This window comes from Melospiza melodia, chromosome 2 (genome assembly GCF_035770615.1).
Source record: "Melospiza melodia melodia isolate bMelMel2 chromosome 2, bMelMel2.pri, whole genome shotgun sequence".
NCBI classification, from domain to species: domain Eukaryota; kingdom Metazoa; phylum Chordata; class Aves; order Passeriformes; family Passerellidae; genus Melospiza; species Melospiza melodia.
The window spans coordinates 126,378,201-126,400,272 of NC_086195.1; the positions used below are offsets into that span (position 1 = coordinate 126,378,201).

A 22,072-nucleotide genomic window follows, 5' to 3' on the forward strand; every position below is an offset into this window, starting at 1 on the left:
GGACAGACTGCAGAAGTCATATTACCAGCAAAAAATAAGTGATCAGAGAAAACTAAAGCAGTTGCATTAACACAGGCAGAACAGATCACCTAATGATATCCACAGTGTCCCAAATAATTTAACTACAAAACAGAAGCTAATCTTGTATGGAGGTAGTTTTAATTGCCATCGTATGCTTGTTTTTTCCCTAAATAGCGTACTGCTTAATATTAAGCTAACAAGTTTCTCTTGTTACTAAGCAGGTTCTGCATGACACTTACAGGACAGCCCATGCTAATTCTGTATTCTCTGGCTGTGCAGCTGCCCTCCCTGGGGTAGCACATATCCGCTAGGGAATCCAGGGAGAGACAGCGAAGCGTTTTGTCTGATGCAAAAGCAACATCTAAAAAAGGTTCTATTTTTATAGAATATGTGACAAAAAGTATAGTCCCACCTAGTAATGTTCATATTGCCCACACACAGCCATTATTTCCATTATTTGGAAAATAATTTTTTGGTCTCAAAATGTATCTTATTTACCTTTATGTAGAAGACTTATTAAGTTCCTATGATTCCATGTGGAAGCAAAGCTGTAAATTAGGGTGTTTCTATTTTGTTACTTAAAGATGCCTCTAATATAGACCATACGCATTCTAAAGCAGTAAAATATACAGATTAACCTTAATATACACAAATAAGAAAATTACAATGCTGCTTATCAGCTTCCAAAGGATTTGGAAAACTGAACTTCCTGTCAGCTGTACTGCAGTGAAACAAACACTTTTTCCATAACAAAGTTATTTTTCACTATCAGTCCTATAAATTGAGTATGGCTGCAGTCATGGTTACAGGAAGCAAAAGGTGAAGTGAAAAGAACCCAAAATTTGCAGGATGATCTTAAGAGGCAGAACAAAATAATGTCAATTTAAAAATTTAGTAAGATAAAGACAATTCCCTCTGTCCTTCTAAGAGACTACAACATCTCCTGGTGAAGAAATATGAAGTACAGTATGACTAGCATGCTGAACATATATCTTATTCAACCCACATCACTAAACTCTTGAATGCCTTGAAGATAGAAAAAGGACACTCAGTGCAGGTAAAGCAGCAAATATTTGAAAATGCTAACCAGCAAGCTGACAGCACCCAGTCATTACTACTCTTCCACTGGGCCTTGGAAATACGTGCACTGATTTTGCACTGCGTCAGGACAGAAACTGTCCAGTAAATGAAAGAGAAATGGGAGGGAACTTCCCAATCACAACAAACCCTCTGGTATTTAGCTTATACCTCTATGTCCTACAACAAACAGGATCAAGAAAAAAAAGTAAGGACACAGAACTATCAGAAACCATCCTATTAGCAGTCTCCATTAGCACATCATATCCCAACTGTTTGTTTTCCCCACATCATACCATAAGAGCTCCCAGCTAACCCAGCATCTCCAGATGCAGCAGCCAAGGTTTTCAGCACAATCCAGAGACCAGTCTTTCTCTAGGAAAGACATGAATCTGAACAAGTCCAGGAGACTTGCAGAACAAAAATTCATAGTTCTAAGACCCTGATCATGAAAGAGTTTTTGTATTGACTTTAACTAAAGCCAAGTTTGAGCTTACTTTGGAATAAACACAAGATGTAACTGTCCACTCCAGCTCTCCCACAGAAGTCTCTGCCTTGTCTCCCTTATTAAAAGCAGTTTGGAAAGTGGCAAGCACATCTACATCTGTGTGCCTGGCTGGTGCACACGGAGCTTTGGTGAACAGCTCTGGAGTGATGCACCTGACATCTACATCTGCTGCTCACGCAGAGCAGTCAGTTTCAGGCCCAGCAGTCAAACTAGGACTTCTCATTTTCACTGCTGTAGATGTACAAAAGTAGTTGAACCATGGAGATGCAAAAGAGAAATAGATGAGAAAAACCATGCAACACAAACATAAGGTTGCCAGACCTCAACGGTCTTACTGAAATGAACACAAATTTACTTAACAGCACCTTCTCCTTAAAATTACCTTTCCGTGGAAGAAAGGTTTCAAAGTTAAGACACCAAGCAAAATAACAAGAAGCAACAGGTGAAAATATACAAGGCAGCATGGACCATCCCAAGCAATTACCCGATTATCTAGGCACAGCCTGTCAGCACAGACACAGTACAGAAGGTAGTGTGACCAAGGCAATAGGAAGCCTTCTTCACATGGGATACAATAGTGTTTCATTTATCTTTTAGACTGCTGCCTCAGACTCATCAGCAGTGCAGGAGGGTGGTGACAGTCCACAACTCAGAAGCTCAAGCGCCTCACTTTCAACATACTGTCTTCTCATGGATCTTTACTGCAGCTGCTCTCAAGCCCACCTTGGAAGAGGTCACCAACAATGCGATGCACAGGAGATTTAACAGTGTGCTCGCTCTGTGCAAAACGACCACACCATTTGTGAGCAAACACTAAGGAAGAAATCTTAAACTAAATCCAACAGTTATATCAGCACTGACAGATCTCTACACCCAAAGTGATCCTACCTCTTTCCAAAGAGACCTCAGCACAACTCACCTGGTCTTTACATCCACAGAGACCATTGCTTCTCTTGTACCTCATCATTATTGTTGCTACACATTATTTGGAGTATTCTCTTTGTTTTCTTAGGACCACTTTCTAAAGATCCATACACACATAGCTGCTTTTAGTACTCCCCTCTCTACTCTCTCCTCATCCCACATATATCCTATTGTAAACCACAAGAAAAAAGAGTAACAATTTTCATCTCTGCTACTTTTCTTCATTTATACTTTAGAAAGACAGACTTCAGCCGGTATTAGGTGGACACAGCTCTTGGCACACACAAAACTAAGTGTATTTACTGTAAGTGAGAAAACCTGAGTGCTCTGACCAAGGCAAAAGTATTTCCTGAATAGAAAGGTTATTTGTATTTGAAAATTGCTATTATCTCTCCCTATCTTTTAAAAATTACTTCTATGCCCAAAAGCAGAAATTTGCCCTTTCCTAGTATTGGTGGTCACCATGCCTTGTACTGAACAACCCCACACTTAGAGGCATCCTGCTAATCTACTTAAACTATTATCCAGAGCATTTATTAGGGCTCCATGGAACTGGAGCTGCACTCACTGACGCACCTGAGCCTACACTCGGGCCCCACTCCAATGCGCTGCCCGGTTGCTCTCTCGGGCCATGCGGACGGGTTTTCACCCATCACCAACAAGCCACATCTGCCCTCTTTCCCCGGAGCACTCTCAAGTCCCGCGTGTTTGACTCTTACTACGCACACCTACAAAAACTTGGGACCGTTCCGACCATTCCTCAGTATACTTAAATGGGACAATTCCACAAAAAAAAAAAAAAAAAAAGTGGCTTGACTGAAACAATATAGGGAAGAGAAAGGTAATGAACAAACCAAAAGAAAGATATTTTAAAAAAAGGCAGCTGGAGAGCTGGAGGTTGTATTTGCGCTGCCAAGTACGTATGGCAGCACACTGTGAATTACCGCGCTCTGAACTCAGGTCAAGGCGCCGAGGTTCAGCGAAGGACGGTCCCGTGAGGCGGGCGGGCAGCGGGGAGCGCACGGCACCCGGTGCCGCCGCATCTCCGCTTGCACCGGGCATCACGTGCGGCGGCCCCGAAGCTCCCCGGCCGCCGAGCCGGTCACGGGACCGTCCAACTCCTGACCGAGCCCTTCCGGCGAGCCCGGGGCCACGGCGGGGCTGCTCCCCGCACCTGGGCTGGAGCAGCACCGGCGCTACTCACGTATCGGCTCACGAGGGTCCGCAGGAGGCTGCAATCCATGGCGGGCGGGCGGCTCAGGACCGCGCCGCCGGGTGCTCGCCGGTGCCGCCGGGCTCCCTGGCTCGCCTCCTCACTGGCCACATGCAGAGAGCCGCGCTCGCCCTGCCGGACCCGCTGTGACGCCGGCCCGGCGCTCGCCGCCGTCCGCCGGCTATGCCATGTGCTCGCCGCCGCCGCTGCGGCGCGTCGCCCCGCGGCCCCGCATGCCCCCCGCCGCTGCCGTCGCCGCTGGAGTCCCGCCGAGGGGAGGGCAGGCGGAGGGGACCGCGCTGCCGGGAACGCTCTCCCGCCCCCGCCCGCCGCGCTCTGCCCGCCGCGCTCTGCCCGCCGCGCGCGCCGCCCAGCGCTTTATCCGGCGGGCGGGGCCGGGGCCGCCCCCGCGCCGCTCCCCCCGCCCTTCCCCGCTCCTGGCGCGCGCGCGCGGGCCCGCCCGGTACCGGCCCGGCCCCCGCCCGGCGCGCGCCGCTCTGATCGCGCCCGGCGGCCCCGGCGGCGCGCACGTCACGCGCGGCGGGTGCGCGCTCTGGCAGCCGTGCCCGCTCCCCGTCCCGCCCGTCCCGCGCGCGGCTCCCGGAGCGGCCGGTGCCGGCTCCCGGCGGGGGGAGGCGGGAAACCTGCCCGTGCCTGGGAACGGGCTGGGAACACTGCCGTGAGCCAGTGCATCGTACTGGGAGCACCGGAGGGAGTGAAACCGGGCGGGAAGGGAAAGCGTAGGGAGAAGCCAGAGAGTAGCATTGGGTGCGCTGGGAGGGCACTGGGAGCACTGGTGGAGAGCCAGGGAGTGGCACTGGAGGCACTGAGTGTAGCCACGAAGCGAAGAACTGGGAAGAACTGGGATGGCATAAGAGCACAGAGTGGGAACAAGGAATGATGCTGGGAGTGAACTGGGAACACTAAGGGGAGTTAGTGAATGATGCTGGGAGCACTCGTAACTACAGAATGGGTTGGGTTGGGTAGGGTTGGGTTGGGTTGGGCTGGAAGGGACCTTAAAGATGGATCTCATTCCGACCCCCGGCTATGGGCACGGGGACCTGGGGGGACGGGGATGGAGCAGGGCAATGTTGCTGGGGCCACTAGGGCGAGTCGGGCAGTGATACTGGGACTACTGGGAGGAAACTGGGAGCAGTGGAGGGAGACAACGATCCTGGGCGGGCACGGGAGCGCGGCGGCGCGGCAGCAGTGCCCGTGGGTGCTCCCTGCGCCCCGCCCTCACCTGCGCCGCCCCGGGCAGCGGGGAGCGGCCGCCGCGCCTTTCCGGGGCGGGGGTGCCCGTGGCGGGACGGCGCCGACCCCCGCCCGCCCCGGCGCCTCCCGGGCACGCCGCCCCGCCGTGCCGGTGCGGCGGAGCCTCCTTGCAGCGTGCCTCCCTCCGCCCGGCCGCGGGACCGAGCCGTGCTGGAGCCGAGCCCGCTCCGGCCCGAGGGGCGGCGGCGCTGGGGCAGCGCGGCGCGGACAGCCGGGACCGAGCCCGCTTGCGGAGCGCGGCGGGAGCAGATTAGGAACCCTCTGTGCGGTACAAGCCCTGCTGAGCCCGCAAACTGGAGAAACTACTTGGGGATAAGTGAAGGGAGAAGCAGAACTCGGCAAAAAATGCGCACGAAGGAGAAGTAAAGCGTATCATTATTCCTTTTTTTCCCCCTAGATGCCTAAGACAACACCTTTTAGGTATTTAGGCCTTTGTTTTCTGCTGCTGTTGTTTGTTCATGCCATTCATACCGAGGAACTCACTCAAGTCTGCAGGAATTTTGTACGCAGTTTCAGATTACAACTTCATATAAAACGAAGGCTCTAAACCAAATACTCTCTCAATAACTAAATGAAACATTAATTTTATAAAAGTCAATCTTTTACTATAAAAGTCGATTTTAACAAAATCAGAATTGTATACTTATGGAAATTCGTTCCCTTCTTTGGCAGCAATCACATAAGCTGTCCCTTATTGTCTAGTTCATGGCTAAAACAATGAAGTTTTTGCTTATTTTGGCTTTTGTTTTGTCACTATTACATAGCTCTCTGGACTGTCAAATATTTTACCACAAAGAACGCACAAATTTCCAGTACAACAAACACGTAGAAAAAATAGAAACTGAACTATTTGAGATCATTACACAAATACTAACAGAAAGAACATATGACTGTTTCTTTACAGGTCACCTTTAATGTAGGTGCATTTTCTAAATTCAGCAGTTTTTATTGCTGGTTAGATTGCAAAATGTGTCATTTAATGAACACTAAGTGCACTGTGGTCAAGCTAATGTTGCTGTTCAAACTCTAAAGGGATGTTGGTCTAAACCCCAATTTTCATCTTGGTTACAACTAATAATTTATATTCATTTTGCAGCACCTCCCATTTACAGACATAACACTTCTGTGACATAGGTTTCTTTACTTGCATTTCAGCTTCAAGAAATCATCACTGAAATTGAAAGGTGAAAATAAAAAAAAGATCCATGAAATAACAGGAGTTTTCCCCAAAATTAGCAATTCTGCATGAATTAACACAAAACTTCTTTATTTTCTGTTTCTTTACAAGAATAGTTACATATTAAAATAATATTATGCGTGCATGTCATCAATCTTCAGGAAACTAGTTTATTATCAAGTAAAAACTACAGAAGAACTTCATGAACATAAAGAGATAGTTTCAAAACAAACACATTGCAAAGCTGTAACAGGAAATTTTTTCCATTTAATGTACTTCTCTGTCTAGCTATTCCAATTTCAAAGAACTTACAGAATATTCATATTTTGTAATATTTTTTCATGTTATTCAGCTTCTATTCAAACAGTACTATTTAGTCAATCCAGTCTTTTTAATGACATTGCTTCTTACCTGGGCTTGGAGTGAAAGCAAATTTTCAAATTATGCAGAAAGTTGCTTTCTAAAGCTTTCTTTGAATACTTTCAGTAGTTTCTTTCATCCAGGTGCCACAATCTGTTTTTTTTCATTTCATTGAGTGTCCCTGTGTGCCATGCCCACGTTACTTGGTGCACCTCACAGAGCACCTCTGAAGGGAAGGAATTTCACCTGCTGAGCTGGGAGCAGTTAACAACGGTTCAGTTCTGAGCATGACCATCATGGAGATATTTCTGAGCTCCTTGCTCTCTCCTCGGCTTAGGTAACCAAGGTGGGGCTGCAAGAAGCATTTTCCTCAGATCCACAGCCTGGAAGCAACTCATAGATGTAGATTGGCTGCATTCCCTGAGGTGAAAAGGGGACAAAAAGCTCCTGTCCTCACTGACTCTTGCAGTGCAGGGCCGAGGACACACAGACACAGCCATTTCCAGGCTGCTGCTCAAGCAAAGCTGAGCCATTTTTCTGCCTTCCCTGCACTGCCAGGAAAAAGAGAGAAAATGAGCACATCTGGGTTCTGGGCACATACTGAGGTGAAATCCCATCCTACATTTGTGCCCATATTTCCGCAAAAGGCACCTCATTGTGCAGCCCAGAAGCCAGCACTGGTGGGACACTGAAAGTTGGCACAGGACCTTGGCAACTGAGCCGTGGTTGTGCAGGGAGGACTGCACAGCACATTTGATTTTTGGAGTGGCAAGCTTCTCCAGGGTCAGTGGGCAACTGAGGAGGGTGTTGAGGTCACAGTTTTAGACTTAGGTACATCAAATCTGCCTAAGTCAGGCTTAAGGTGCCTGAGTCCTTTATTGGATCTATCCTAAAGTGACCTGCTGAAGGTCACGTTGTGACTTAGCAGTCAAGCCAAATGAGGAGCCTTGATCTTATTGGTCATGGATCTGTTCTGCCCATTATGCAATGTTTCACTTTTAAGCAATTTATTAAACTAATCATCTTTGTCTTTGAATATGCCATCACATTTATTTCACTCCTCATTTCTCATTTTAAAAATTCCTACAATTACCTGTATGCTGTATTTTCTAAACTTCTTGTGTCTTTTCTGACTGCAGAATTGCCCTCCTGTTCCATTGCTCTCTGTTTCTCCTTCCTATTCTTCTGATTGATCCCTTGTGATCCATTACTGGCCTTTCAGGATTCTCCTACCTGCCCAGCTGAATTACCACATTCTCTAGATCCTACTACTTACCACAGAATCTCACACCCCTTCTGATTTACTTACTGTGCCAGTACAGCTCTGCTTGAAACATCCCACTCATTCTATAATAGCATTAGAAATCAAGGTGAATATGTTAGTGTGCAAAAGATGTACTTTTCTTATGTACAGATGTATTTTCTGTTACTTTTAAACCCTTATTAAGTCACTCCATTTCATCATTGCAGTGAAAATGTTGAGACTGGTCCAAGGGCAGCAGCTCACTACATGCTGGATTCTCTTCTTGAGGCAGTAATAGATATTTTGCAGTTTAGTCCACCTTGATTTTGGAAGGTGGGAAGGCAGGATTTAAAGTTGGGCTCTAATAATGTGCCACAGTTCTCACAAGCACGCTGGTGATAAAATATAAATGGATAACATGGTAGACATCAGGATTTTTGTTCTAGATTTTAGTTTATCATCTGTTTAGGTTCCTGCTTCCTATTATGGTAGTGACTATTTACCTCTAGTAGTTCTAGCCAAAGTTACTAAATACTTCTTGGAAAAACTGTGTATAGGTGATAGGGGTTAACTCAGGCATGTGTGAGAATAGTGTGAGGAGTGGGAAATGGCAGAGATTGAAAAGCTGTTAATTGTATGCAGCTTACCTGCTTGAGAAACTGGCATGTGCGCTGAGTGAAATTGTTTATCCTGCAGTGTTCCTGGCTTTTCCCCTGTATCACTTCTTAATTATGTCTCTCCATCTACTATAGTTCTGAAAAGTTAATGAAAAGAAAACTTGTCATTCTTGAGTCACCATATATTTAAACTAGTAAATTGGTACTAAAAAGAGAAATTATTCCCTCAGTGAACAGATGTTTGTGTTTTGATCTACTGAAATAATATTTTTTTCAGATCCTTCTAAATATTGTTAGTGAAAAGAGATACCAACAATAATTCTGAAATATGCTTTATGTTAAAAACATTTCACTGCCTGGAGTTTGTGACAGATGTACTTCATTTGAAGAAGAATATAATTAACAGTTACAGTGGTACTCTGACAACCTATCTGCCCAGGAGAGATAACAAACTGAAGGTAAAGACAAAGCAAGTAAAATGACCAGCCTCAAACTGCTCTGATGATGATTGTACTAGAAGTAAAGTAGCCCAAAGGGACAGAGGGAGGCTCAAAAAAGCGTTGGACATTGAAGATCACTTCACTCTTGCTTGACTTTATTTGTCTAGATCTTTTTTTTGTTTGTTTTTCCAGAAAACATGTATGTGAAAAAGAGACACATTTCTGGCTCGTTGACCTCTCTGTTTCTAACCTCTGGCAATAATGCATAACTTCTCTTATAAAAGCTAAATGCACTGTCATTGTGACAACATATAATTCCCACATCCCTGCTAACAAAGGTGACCTTTGTTAAATAGTTTCTTAACAAAATCCTCTAAAAGAACAGAGGCTTCTAAACAGATGCAATCAAACAAATGCACATCAGTTGAAATAATTTGGCTGCCATCTTCTGCCAGCTCAGGCAGTCAACTGCAATTACAACCAAGATTTGTTCATCTGCTTTACCTGATGCAGATCCAGTTCCTGGCTGCTGCAAAGTTATCCTCTTCATCATGAAAGGCACAGGAATCAGGAATATCTTACTTCTGAGACAGAGCAGTCACATGGACCGTTTGGAAGACTTGCCCCATCACTGTGAAACTGTATGAGACTCATTAAGGGGAAGCCCAGCCTCCAGCAGAGGAAGCTTCTCCTGGGATGAAATGCTGTTGGCTGCTATGGTTACTAATGTGATTTTCCATTTACTTCCTTGTTCACTCACCTGCTTTCTCATTCAAACACCATGCACAAGTACCTCCAGAGATATTTGTAGTTGGAATATTGACAAACCTCATTAGTGGAAGCCACGCACAATCAAAGAGAAAAAAGATACAAATGATCAGCAAATAAACAGAAGAAAAGAAAGTGCTGGAATCTACAGTTATTGTGAATAATATTCTGTCCTTGCTGCTTTGTGAACTTTGTGTTCTCTTCACTTTGGATTTGCATTAATGTGGGTCTTGCCTTATGTCTCTATTTTACACCTCAGTGCTTCGATCCAGCAGTGAACTCCCCACAGTCAGACTCCTGTGACTGTAGAGCTGAGTGCAGCATCACGATTTAGAGGAGCAAAATATTGTGTTTATTTTTGGTATCTTAAAGGGACAAGCACATTATTTTGCTATTTTATTTTGGTAGGACTTCACGGGTCTTCCCAAAGGTGTTCCCACGTTTACATATATTTTTTCACCTTTTACACATTTCTGATCAGACAGTCCAACTGTATAGTAGTCCTACACTATAAAACTGTCAAATTGTGAATAAATTACATGTCTTGAGGTTACTTCCCCCCTGCCCCCTGCCGGGTATCAAGAAAAAAAGAGAGAACTTTTTTTAAAAGTCATTTTCCATGGTTATTACCAGATAGACTAGTTACTACTAATATTTGTCGTAACGCACTTCCAGGTTAGAAAATACTTTTTGAAAATACTTTAAAGCCATAAAAGCAAGTAGCTGATCCTCCAAAAGGGTAGTAAATAACAATAATAACAATAATAACAATATCACTTTATGACTACTTTAATGTTATCTGTAAAATTACTTTTGTTTTGATGTAGCATTCAATCAAAGCTGGAAGAAATCGTTTAGTGGTTTGCTCTTTCCCACCAAATTAGGCACTAAATATAGCAATCTCAGCATTCTGGGCTTCAAAAAAAGCAGTGGTTCAGGTTTCTCAAGAATATCTGCTTTTTCTCCTGACTGTGTTCAATTTGTTTTATAACTGTTTATTTAGGAAGCATGAGTAACTGCAAATCAATACATAAAGTACCAGAAATATTAAACATTACAAAAACAAGCTTTTCACTTAGACAATAATGATGCAGTAATGCTGTCATCAGATTTTCCACTTTGAGAGTTACTGCTAGCTGGAGGACAAATTCTTAAGAAAGGGACACAGCACTGCAGCCTAGGCATTCTGACTTGTCCCACTGTCCAGGTACCTTTGTATGGTTCTCTTTTCCCTTCCCTTTTTGTTATTCTTGGAAGCTGCATGCTCAAGGGCTGGGAGTGGGCACAGTGGTGGAATGGTGGTGGCAGGAGAATGTCCAAAACAGAGTCCTTTCTTCACCCCGTTCATGCCTCCTGATGACCCCCCCAGGCAGTAGGGATGGAAGTAGGATGTCTGCAGTCCATTATTTTTCCTGTAGGTAAATATCAGTTGACAGTGACACAGACTGCACCTCTTTCATTTCCATTGTCCAAAAAGCATCAGCATTTCCTCTCAGATTAGTAAAAATATTAAGTATTCCAATATATATTTTCAAAGTAATTTTGGGCCATGTGTTCAGTATTAATGGTCTGTACATGGTTTTTTCATTTGCTCGTAACAAGTATCAAAAGTGCTTTTATGGTGACCGCTTATTCAATTGAGAAATAGTTCTTTAAAATGCTGCTGTGTTTTCCCTTACTGCAGCTCTGTCTCATCTCCTTGAGCACTGCAGAGGCTGGGCCTGATGAGCATTTTGTGGACTGGGAATCTTGCTGTGAGGGAACATAGTGGGACTTAGCATTTTGTAGATGGATTCAATGAAGTGTGTGAGATCCCCGAAGCTTTCAACCATAACAACATTCAATTCCATCATGTCACTTGCTGTGAAACGTGTAATGGCCACAGCCATTGCTCTTTTTTTTCATGTAAGAGTTTGCTGTAATTTTAATATAGTTGCTGTTACAAGTTTGTTCCAATTGACATTTATATATTAAGGAAAATTGCTGTAGTTGAGCAGGTAATAATTCCAGGAAGAATGTTTCCTCCTGACAGAGATGTATTATCACAAACCTTTACATCTTTACCAAAGGGCTCATAAAGATATAAATTAGTTGCATAAAAGAGCAAAAATAAAAATTATATTAGGATTTTCATTGTCTTATCTTTCCTCTCCAGAACACAGCCTATTATATTGTAAAATATCTCTGTATTATATATAACTACAGAAGTTTCAATTCCGTGTTCTCCTTTAACATTCTGCACGTTCAAATCCTCTAAAGGGGAGCAGGAAAGGGAGCCAGACTTTTATAGAGACTGGTATTCTCTGTGGACAGATGTATAAATTGGCAAATTTGGCTCTGGTCTGCCTAAGTTTTGTAAGTATGACATGTGGGTTGCTGAGTGTGGAGGCAGATTTTAGTGACTATGAAAGTAGCTTGCCCACTGACACTGTGTGTGCTTTTGCTGTACTGCAAGTTTGTTTTTTTTCTGTGTCTTCCTTTATTTCATGTAATGGCCATAAGGATTGTGTGCTGCATAGAAAAGGAGTAATAAACAATAGTGATGGCATCCATGCCTTGTCATGATGCTTCTCAAAGCTGTCAGTTCTGAAAGGAAGCCCACCTGACTTACAGCAGAGTAGGAAGGAAGGGGAATCAACATCTACACAGGGTAAAAAGGCTGGTGGGGAAAAGATTTTATCAAGAGGCTGTAGTTAGCAAAGCAGCAGTCTTTCCTGAGATGCTCAGTCTGTGCACACTGAGGTGGCTTGCTCTGAGGAAGCTCATGTTTCCATGTAACTGCAAATCAAAGCTCTTGTTGGCTTTGTGCTCCAACCTGAAAAGCCTGTTTGCTGGAGTAGGCTGTCCTGGCAAGGGACATCAGTTACCACCTTGTCAACAGGGGAAAGCCTCTGCTGGACCCAGGCACAAGCTGCTAATGGTGTTTGAGTGACTTTCTAGTGTCCAGAAATGTGGGACAGAAAAAAATATCCTTAGCTGGGAATTAATCCAGGGGAACTGATGTTTAGTAGTAGTGAACTTACAGTGGAGACGGATAATACAGCAGAAACCATTTAAGAGGGATGTATCAGTAGTAAGTGCCACCAACACTATTTGGTACTCTATAAATAGACTTGTCTACTAGAGCAGTCCTGCAGCAGCCATTCAGTGTTGACTGATTTTAAGACAGTTAAGGCTGCTGTTGCTTTGCCCCATTTTGATGCTACAGGTTCTGCAAAACTTGGCTGGTGCTGGAAAGGAAGGGCCAAAAATATGTGACAAGTGCAACAACTAATGCTTTAACATCCCCAGGTGAAAGGAGACAATAAAACCTGACCTTCTGAGTATGCCTCTTCCTTTTGCTTCCTAAAATAATTGTTTACTGCCTAAAATTAGGCCACCATTACAAATGATCTTCAGTGTTACTGCAGAAAGATCAATATGCTGAATTTTCCTATACATGGAGATGAGCTGTGATTCAAAGCCACGTAAAGTAGGAGTTCTGTCCCGAGTGGCACAGGCCTGCCCTGATGTATCTGAACTGGGAAGTGCATGTGCCTGTGTGACATTTTTAGAATGAGTCCTATAATGGGAATTGATTTATAGCTCGATAGGGGAGGGTTTGTTTGTTTTCATCATGCTGTTGAAATTGAGTTCTACAATTAGCAACTACTTTACCTCCTCTGTACTGTGAAGCACATGAGCAAAGAGGAATTTCAAATTTTTCCCTTAGTTTTCCATATTGCTTAGAGAGGGGAGTAAGGGAAATGTCAATTTTTCCACTCCTCCTTGCTATGGGAGTAAGGGAAATGTCACTTTTTCCACTCTTCCCTGCTATGCCCTTCCTCCCCCTTTGGAAAGAAAAGGTGGCTCGGGTTAATCATCAAAGGCAAGATATTAAGAGCCCAGTAAAGGGATACGAGATTTGTGAAGGCTTCCATGCTTTAAGGTCATGAGTCAGGGATTCATTCCTTGAAATACTTAGCCCTTAGACCGCCTCCCCATCTTTGCTTGCTACTGTGCAGTTCCATTGACATTGGTGGGCTGGCACGTGGCTAACAGATGGAATTTGCCCCTAATGACCATCACACTGAATCACTCTGAATGGCTTCCTGCATTTCTGTGGAGCTGCTTTGAGCTTAAGGGTGGTGACAGTGAAGACAGAAACAAAGTGTTGTGAAAACATTTGACCAAGTCTTGGGCAACTGCTAGCCAGAGAGAAGAGGGATGAGGAAAAGGGAGTAGAGAGAGCAAAGGTGGGTAGCTCTTATCAATTAATTTCTCACGTAATTATTTATAAATGTGTACATGGCCACATGCATACAAACTCCTTTTTTCTGTTTAACAGCATGACTACAGTGAGGCCCTTTAGTACCAGTCACTGTCTACACACACACGTAGACAGAGTAATACAAAATCATGGTACCTTTCTAATAATGGATAGCATTTCTAATACGATACATTACATATTTGTAAATATGGCACATACACAGGATGATGCAATGCAGATACGTATGAATTACACTCTTTGTAGAGATGAACTTGCTGCGAAAAAAGAATTGGAATACAGAAGCTGAAACTGTATTACTACAGTGTATTACATATCCCTTAAGTGTTACAGTTATGGGACATAAAAGCTAATTTTAGTCAAGAGGCAGCATATGTTGCCTGAGTTCCATGAGTAGACTGCTGCCAGTATGCTTTATGCTAGTGAGCCTAAAGAGATTTTGGATGGCCCCATTACAGCTCTGTAGTTTTTAGAAAAGCTCTTAATGGCACTGAAACCCTGGATAATAAAAGCATTTGTTAAGTCATAGACTTTCTATTCAGTCTCATACCCAGCGAGCAAAAGAAGGCTGTGGGAATACTATGTTACACTCAGAAAAATTTTAAAAGCAAACAAACAACATTTTATCTCACAATTGTGCATCTGCTGGTATCAGGATATATTTAGCTGTGTTTATGCAGAAAGTAAACAGGTAATTGGACTTCAATGAGAATCATTGATGGGATTTTTTAAAGAAATTTTATTTTACAGTGAAAGCCTTGTTGGGCATTGTTTACTGCATGAAATTGGAAACTGCTTGAAATATGAGTATTGACTTGGTTTATTCCTGTGTTCATCACACAAACAAAATGCTATAAAATAACTTTACTAAATAATGCAAGAAAAGAACATTTAGTAATAAAACTCATCTTTGAAGACCTACAGAACTAATGAGGTGCTTCATATGCATATAATGTTTTAGAAATGCACTAGAAAGCCTTGTCTAGAAGCCTGGTTGTTTATTTAATATTAATTGGTGGAAAAATATGAAAGATCAGATAGTGAGATCCCCCCTACTTCCATTACACATTCACGGTGCTCTTATTCCAATACACAAACATTACTTGAAATAGATACTCCTTATTGCAGCCTTTACTCAAGTATTATTTGTGCTGAGAAGAACATAATTGTGCTTCCTTTTTGCCCAGCAATTTCCTTTTGTGATATAATGATATGGTTCTGCAAAATGTCCTGCACTATACAGGGTTTCCAGGTGTTTCAGTCACTGCTGACAAAGCCTGTCTCTTTTTTCTGCAGCCTGTTATGTCAGTCAGGAAAAGCTGAAGACAATGAACTTTCTGCCATGATTAAGGTTAAAAAAGTGCTTTCTGTTGAAACATCCTTTCCTTTTTCAATAAGCTTAAATGTTACTCTTCCTATGCTGATAGGCTGCCAAGGCTTTTATTAAAAGCTGGAAAATTTGGCATGTTTTCCCCTCAGACCTGAGTGGATTGTTCATACATCTGATGCAGGCACATATGAGGCAATTGATTTATTGTGCTTGAGGTTTTTGTGCCCTTGACATTCATATCTTAAAAATCAAAGCAGCCTGGACATGCACAGCACATTGCCAACAGGAGGAGAATCCCTGCAGACTTCAGCTACTGGTTCCATGGTAAGGAGCGTAGCAAGTAGCTGTAAAGCAGCATAATAGTGCTCTTTTCACTTAGATGTCATATTTAGAGCCCTGAATGTGTGTTCTTTGTGATAGGTAGGTATCAACAATATCATAATTTGATGTCTGTCACACTTTTGTTGTGATCTGCTCCAGGGCAGGATTCAGCACCAGCCTGACAAGGGTGAGGTAGGGGACTCCAGTTGTAGCAGCTGCAGAATATACCCAATACCATGCTAATTGTTTTTTAGCTTCTGTTCAACAGGTGAAGAAATTTTTAAACTGTCCTGAACTACAATGGTAGACTGAAATGGTAGAGGGAGGGGAAGTTGGGGGCAATCAGATGTGTCAAAATGGCTTGTTTCCTCTAAATCTGTCCAGTAAAAGTCATCTTTTGTATCAGCAAAATAATCTGGAATGTTTAGTAACAAGAAAGGAGACCCCAGAAATTACTCAAAACATTATTTTGGTCCTATTTGTGGAAAAGGGCTATTAAAAATCTGTCTCCACAGTAGACAGAGGAATGGAGTAACTTTCTAGGATGCTCGTAGTGCTCACAGCTCTTAGAAGCATTACAGAGCCAGGAATGCAAGCTCAATGAAACTTTTGGACAGATTTAGAGAATCACTTACCAAATGTAAATCTCTGATGAAAGGAAACAATAAGAAGGGAAGAACAGTTTTCTGGCATCTAGCAGGCACTTCATTCCCTGGAAAAATGATTCTTTGTGTTAATATGATTTATAGGATGCCATCATGATTGATTATGCTGGAAAATCTGATACTAAAGTTGTGAAGATTCTCATGTGAAAGGAAGAGGCCAAAATGAATCTCTATAAAAAATAAAAAAAGCAAGAGTCAGCTCTATGATAATATTCTAGGAATACTGATGGAATTTTATTAATCCTGCATGGTGTTGCCAGTGCAGAAAGAGCATGGCTGGAAAGCTGCCCAGTGGAAAAGGACCTGGGGTGCTGGTGACAGCAGCTGAACATGAGCCAGCAGTGCCCAGGTGCCCAAGAAGGCCAATGGCATCCTGGCCTGGATCAGCAATGGTGTGGCAGCAGGAGCAGGGCAGGGATTGTCCCTCTGTACTCAGCACCAATGAGGCCACACCTCAAATCCTGTGCTCAGTTCTGGGCCCCCACTGCAGGAAAGACACTGAGGGGCTGGAGAGTGTCCAGAGAAGGGCAACAGAGCTGGGGAAGGGTCTGGAGCACAAGGCTGGTGAGGAACATCTGAGCAAACTGGGGTTGTTCAGCCTGGAGAAAAGGAGGCTCAGAGGGGACCTCATCACTCTCTGCAACAACTGAAAGGAGGCTGCAGCCAGGTGGGGATCACCCTCTCCTCCAAGGCAGCCAGGGACAGGACAAGAGGAAATGGCCTCAAGTTGCACCAGGGGAGGTTTAGATTGCATATTAGAAAAAATTCCTTCACTGAAAGGGTTGTCAAGCACTGGAACAGGCTGCCCAGGGTGTTCAAAATATGTATACAAAAGATGTACAGATGTGGCACTTGGGACACAGCTTAGTGGGGAAGTTGGCAGTGCTGGGTTAATGGTTGGACTCAATGATCTTAAAGGTATTTTCCAACTTAAATGCCTCTATGATTCCATGATTATTAAGGGACTGTTTTCTTCAAGGTGAAATTTTGTAGTGTTTCATGTGGGATCCACAAGTCCAGATGTACCGAACCCACAAATTTTGTTTGTGCTCCATGTATATAGTTTCAGCTATATCTAACTAAAATTAGATCATTGAATTCAGTTCAGAAATTTCTGCCTGTTCACCCAAACTACAGTGGGTGTCATGAAACCAATTTAATAATATACTTGCAGTACCATCAAAATGAGGGTATCTTCACTGTTCTGCATACCACTGAGGTTTTCCTTTTTTTTTCCCTGTAATTCAAACTTGTCTACTTTTCTACATAATTCCTCTCTCAGTTGGGTATGATTTTATATGTTTACCAGTTTTCCATTGATGTCATACAGGACAGAAAGTCTTCAAGAAAGCCAGGGTAATAATCCCTGCCTGGAATTTAATGAGATTTATATGATCTTTTGCAGTTTGGCTTAAACAAGTAACAATTTTTAAAGTATTCTTTACCATAGCTAAATAGGCCTGGTTTAAATAAATAAACCCAAAAAAACTACTAATGAAATTGCTAACCTCATTGTGGGTTAATGCTCTTCCAGTTGGTTGCTTTTCTTTGCTGGTTTCCATTCATAGGGAGGCAATTGGTTTATGTGCTAAGAAAGCTGATTATGTTTCCCAGGCAGAGCAGGAGGAGGGTTTGAAAGAGGTAGAAAATATGTAGACCAGAAGGATCCCCACATGGGAAAATACCTATGACCTGTGCAAAACCTTCATTAGTTTAAATTCTGTCTCTCTTACATACTTCCTTGCCCTCCATTACTTATAAATGCTGGAGGTGGTGTGCACTGCTGTGTTATCATCCAGAGAAAAGGGAACTGGAGGAATAAGATATGTATGCAGAGGCTGGAGTCACTGAGATTGAGCATGGGAACAGCAGCCTGAAGCCTGGATGGAGAGATGGAGAATCATGGACTGCAGCCAGGGAAGGCTACAGGTACTGAGGAGAGGTCACAGTTGTATTTAGCCTAGTACTCGTGAGAGCCAGAATCTCTCCTTTTCTTTATCTGTTCCCTTACAGACAATTCCGAAGGAGTAATTCTGTAAATGATTGCCTGAACAAGCAGGACCAGGATCTGCTATTTCCTGCAAGGCTCCAGCATAACACAGAAGGAAACCAGACACACCTCTGCACACTAATTCAAGTCCCACTTGAAGAAATTTTTAAAGCAAATCACCCAGACACTGCAGCAAGCAGAGGAGGTCTAAAGCATTTATATCCCAGCCATTGCCCTTCTGTGGCTGTTTAATCTGTCAGTTCATATCTAGTTAAACTATGGAAGAAAATCAAACACTGTTGCTTCAAAGGCAGAGTGAGCTTGATACTACCTGGTATGTCAAGCCAGAATAGCTGACATGCAAATTAGGATCCAAAGCATTCATTCTTTTATGTTCAGCCAGGTGCTGGCAAGATCAAAGGGACCCCTAAAACCTTTGAATTTACTGAAGGGAAATTGGGGGATTTGGAGCTTACAGAAGGGCAGAGAGGACCCTAAGTAGCGAATACAGGCATATTTTTTCTCACCCAAATGATATCTCTTGGTCAACATTGCATTAGTGAAATTCTGAAGAATCTCTGATTGACATCTTTGATATGGTGATGAGGTCTCTTACAGTTCATCTTCAAAATTATTCAGAGTATAAAGGACTGGGATGAAAGGGCCTTTGAATACTGTAGGCCATAAGCTTTTGCCTTTGGTTGAGACTAGAAGTCCTAGGGAATCTGAATACTAAGCCTGAAAGTTCCCTTCAAGATTATTTTCTAAAACTGATAGCCCATCAAGAGAAATACCCAGGGAAGTAAGATAAATATTTCTGATTATTTGTTTATTTTGTTATTTCTGTAATAGAATATTAGATTCTTTTAACCACCTCCTCAAGTGATATGGAGCTCAGCACAGGTGTATTTTGCTTGGTTTCCTCTAAACTAACAAGATTTTCAATCTTTTAATAGACATTGTCTTGAGCAAAAAACTTGTATCATACTCTTGGAATTTGGATTTACAAGTAGAACAGTTTCAGGAGTGAAACAGCACTAAATTTCTATCAGGGTAAGACCGTAAAACATTAAATCCTAAAACCTTAGCTGCAAAACCTCAGTGTCTTCCAGTGGGTGTTAAAGATGAAAGCAATGACAAAAAGTGCTTTCTCTTCAGTATCTTGTTACAAGCACGTGGGCTAAAGGATATAATTAAAGGTTTAACCAGCATTAACATATAATTTTAGTATGATATCATACTAAAAACGCCATCAAGAATGCATTCAAATTGGCTAGCCTGCTTAGCTTTTTCTCTCTTAGCAGCATCAGACCTGTTCAGCCTTGAGAAGAGACAGCTGAGAGGGGACTGTGTCAGTGTCTGTCAGTGTCTGAAGGGAGGTGTCAGAGGATGGAGCCAGGCTCTGCTCAGTGGTGCCAAGCAACGGGACAAGAGGGAATGGGCAGAAACTGAGGCACAGGAAGTTCCACCTGAACATGAGCAAGAACTTCCTTACTCTGTGGGTGACCATGCACAGGAGCAGGTTGCCCAGAGAGGGTGTGGAATCTCCCTCACTGGAAATATTCAAGAACTGTCTGGATGCAATCCTGTGCCCTGTGTTTTGGGATGGTCCTTCTGGAACAGGGAGATTGGACCAGGTGATCCCTGTGATCCCTTCTAACCAGACCCATTCTGTGATTCTGTAATATCAGGCTCTACTGTAGCTGCCTAAGAATAGGCTTTTACTGGAAAAATCGATAAATGGTAACCAATAGTTTTCATCCTAATCTGCATTATATAAATTCTTACATAACATGCAAGGACTAAGAAAATATACTAGGAATTTCAACTCCTTCCTAAAATATTTGTCCCTTCTATCTATAAAGAGAAAGTTTAATAGTTCACCTTTTTTTGTACCGTTGGCTGTAATATATTTTGTCTTTCTTATCATAAAACAACACTGTGAGGCAGAAGAAGTACTTTCTCCTCACTTGCAAAAGGGATCTGAGAACACTCATCTGTGGTGCATTTTGTGTGTTGTTTTATGTCTTGATTTTAGCTCAGATTTTCCAAATGCAGTGTACACCATGGCATGAAATCTAGGAGTGTGATTTGACTTACATTCCAGTGTCTGCACTGTAAGAATTTTCACCTTGAACAAAGTGAGCCCCTGCTATAAACAATGAAGACCTAAGCACTGCAGGCAGGGAGCTCAGGGAGGCTCTCAGATCACCAGATGTGTTTCCCTGTAGGCACATATCTGTATGCAGACATTTCCACTGTGGACACCTACTGGGGGAACCCCAGGTGCTACATAACCCCAGGTGCAGCTGGACATGCTGGTGCCTCTGCATGCAGGCTGAGTCCAGGACAATATCCAGCCAGAGCCCTTCTCACAGGGTGTGGCTGATGGAGAATGGACATGTCAGCCAAGGAGTGTGTGACTGGTGTGGGAGTTGCAGTGGCCCTGTGTCCCATGTGGCATGGACAGCTGGGCTCTGTAGGTGTCTGGAGCCCATGCAGCCTCATCCTTTGATCAAGGTGGTCACGGACCAACTACTGAGTGAGGCAGATAGGGAACAAAAGTCTGTCAGGAGATATTCTGGCTATTATCCCATCCTCTGTCCTTTGGGATAATACAGATAAAAAACAGTAAGATTCAGACTAGATCCCATGGGAGTCAGGCACTGAACTCCTTTGGGATTTTGTCTCCACATGAATTATTAAAGGTTATAGAGGAAGTCTTTGAGGCAGAATATAAACAAACTCTGGTATGCCAAATTTTAGGCTAATGTTTTACATCTAAATAATCCATCTTGATGTGTCTCATGACTATTTTTTATTTTTCTTAAGTGCATTAATTTAAAACACTTCTATGAGATATAGAAATACATTTTAACTGGCTGTTAACTTTTTACATCTGTTTTCATTGAATCAGAAATAATTTTGAGTTCTGCCATTTTATTAGGGACCACTGACATGTCACAAAAGAAGAGACAGAGTGGTGTTATATGTACTTTGTGCCTCTGAGGAAAAGTGCTAAATTTGCTCAGTCTAGGAAAACCATACAACATACTGCATGCTGGTCTTAGTACAGGTAGACAGAAAGTGGGTATGCCTCTGACTCAGGCTGGGAGGGGTATGGAAGGATGACTGTGATGGAATGTGTGCATTCAGTGCAGTCAAGGATGACACAGGTGTTTCATGAAGTTTAGTTTATATATGTTAAATCATGAAAGGTGGATGTAAAAAAAGCTTTAGAATGTGCAGGGATGTGTAGATAGATGGTTACTTTATATAATCTCTGTTCCCCAGTGTCCTGGTTCAGGGCAAATTTTGGAGAGAACCCCCAAAGGGCTCCTCTAGGAAAGCCGATTTGATTGGCCCCTTCCCCCAACTGGTTCGGGAGAAAATACCTCCTTGGAGAAAAGTGGGAAAAAACCTGTTTACTAAACAATAAAACCTACACCATATTAAACAGTAAAACCCCTTTCTGGTCCCAAAGAGATGACAAAGTGAGAAAGTCCCTCCCCGGGTTGCAGCTCAGCTCACTCAGTCTCTGGTCAGTCCCTCGGTGCTGGAAATGGCACGGCCCAGGCCCGGCCCGGTGGGCCACAGGTGCAGCTGCCGGTGCTCCCCTGGGTGTTCAGGCCAGAGCAGGTTTGAACAGGTCCAAAGAAAAGGGAATAAAACCCCATAGTCCAGGGAAATTGTTTGCCTCAGCTAGCTAAACTAAATAAAAGCAAAGGAGAGCTCTGTCCTGCTGTCTGTCCAGCAAAAGACATCGCAGCCCAGGAGCAGCAATATGGGAAGAGTGAGTGCAGCGTCTGAAAACAAACTGCACGCTTCTTCTCTCCCCCCTTCACTCTCTGGAACAGGTCTTAAAGGTGCAAAACT

General features: G+C 43.2%; 1 protein-coding gene across 4 annotated transcripts in view; it reads right to left on the bottom strand.

Annotated features, from left to right (window-relative positions):
• Positions 1 to 3,841, bottom strand: part of ATP11A (ATPase phospholipid transporting 11A) — a 118,051-nt gene extending 114,210 nt beyond the window's left edge. For all 4 annotated transcript variants that reach the window (XM_063149941.1, XM_063149942.1, XM_063149943.1 and 1 more), the window contains exon 1: positions 3,735 to 3,841. In XM_063149941.1, coding sequence (XP_063006011.1) covers positions 3,735 to 3,773 — 39 coding nt within the window. In that variant the 5' untranslated portion in view covers positions 3,774 to 3,841. The remainder of the gene's footprint in view (positions 1 to 3,734) is intronic.
• Between the last annotated feature and the right edge of the window lie 18,231 nt (positions 3,842 to 22,072).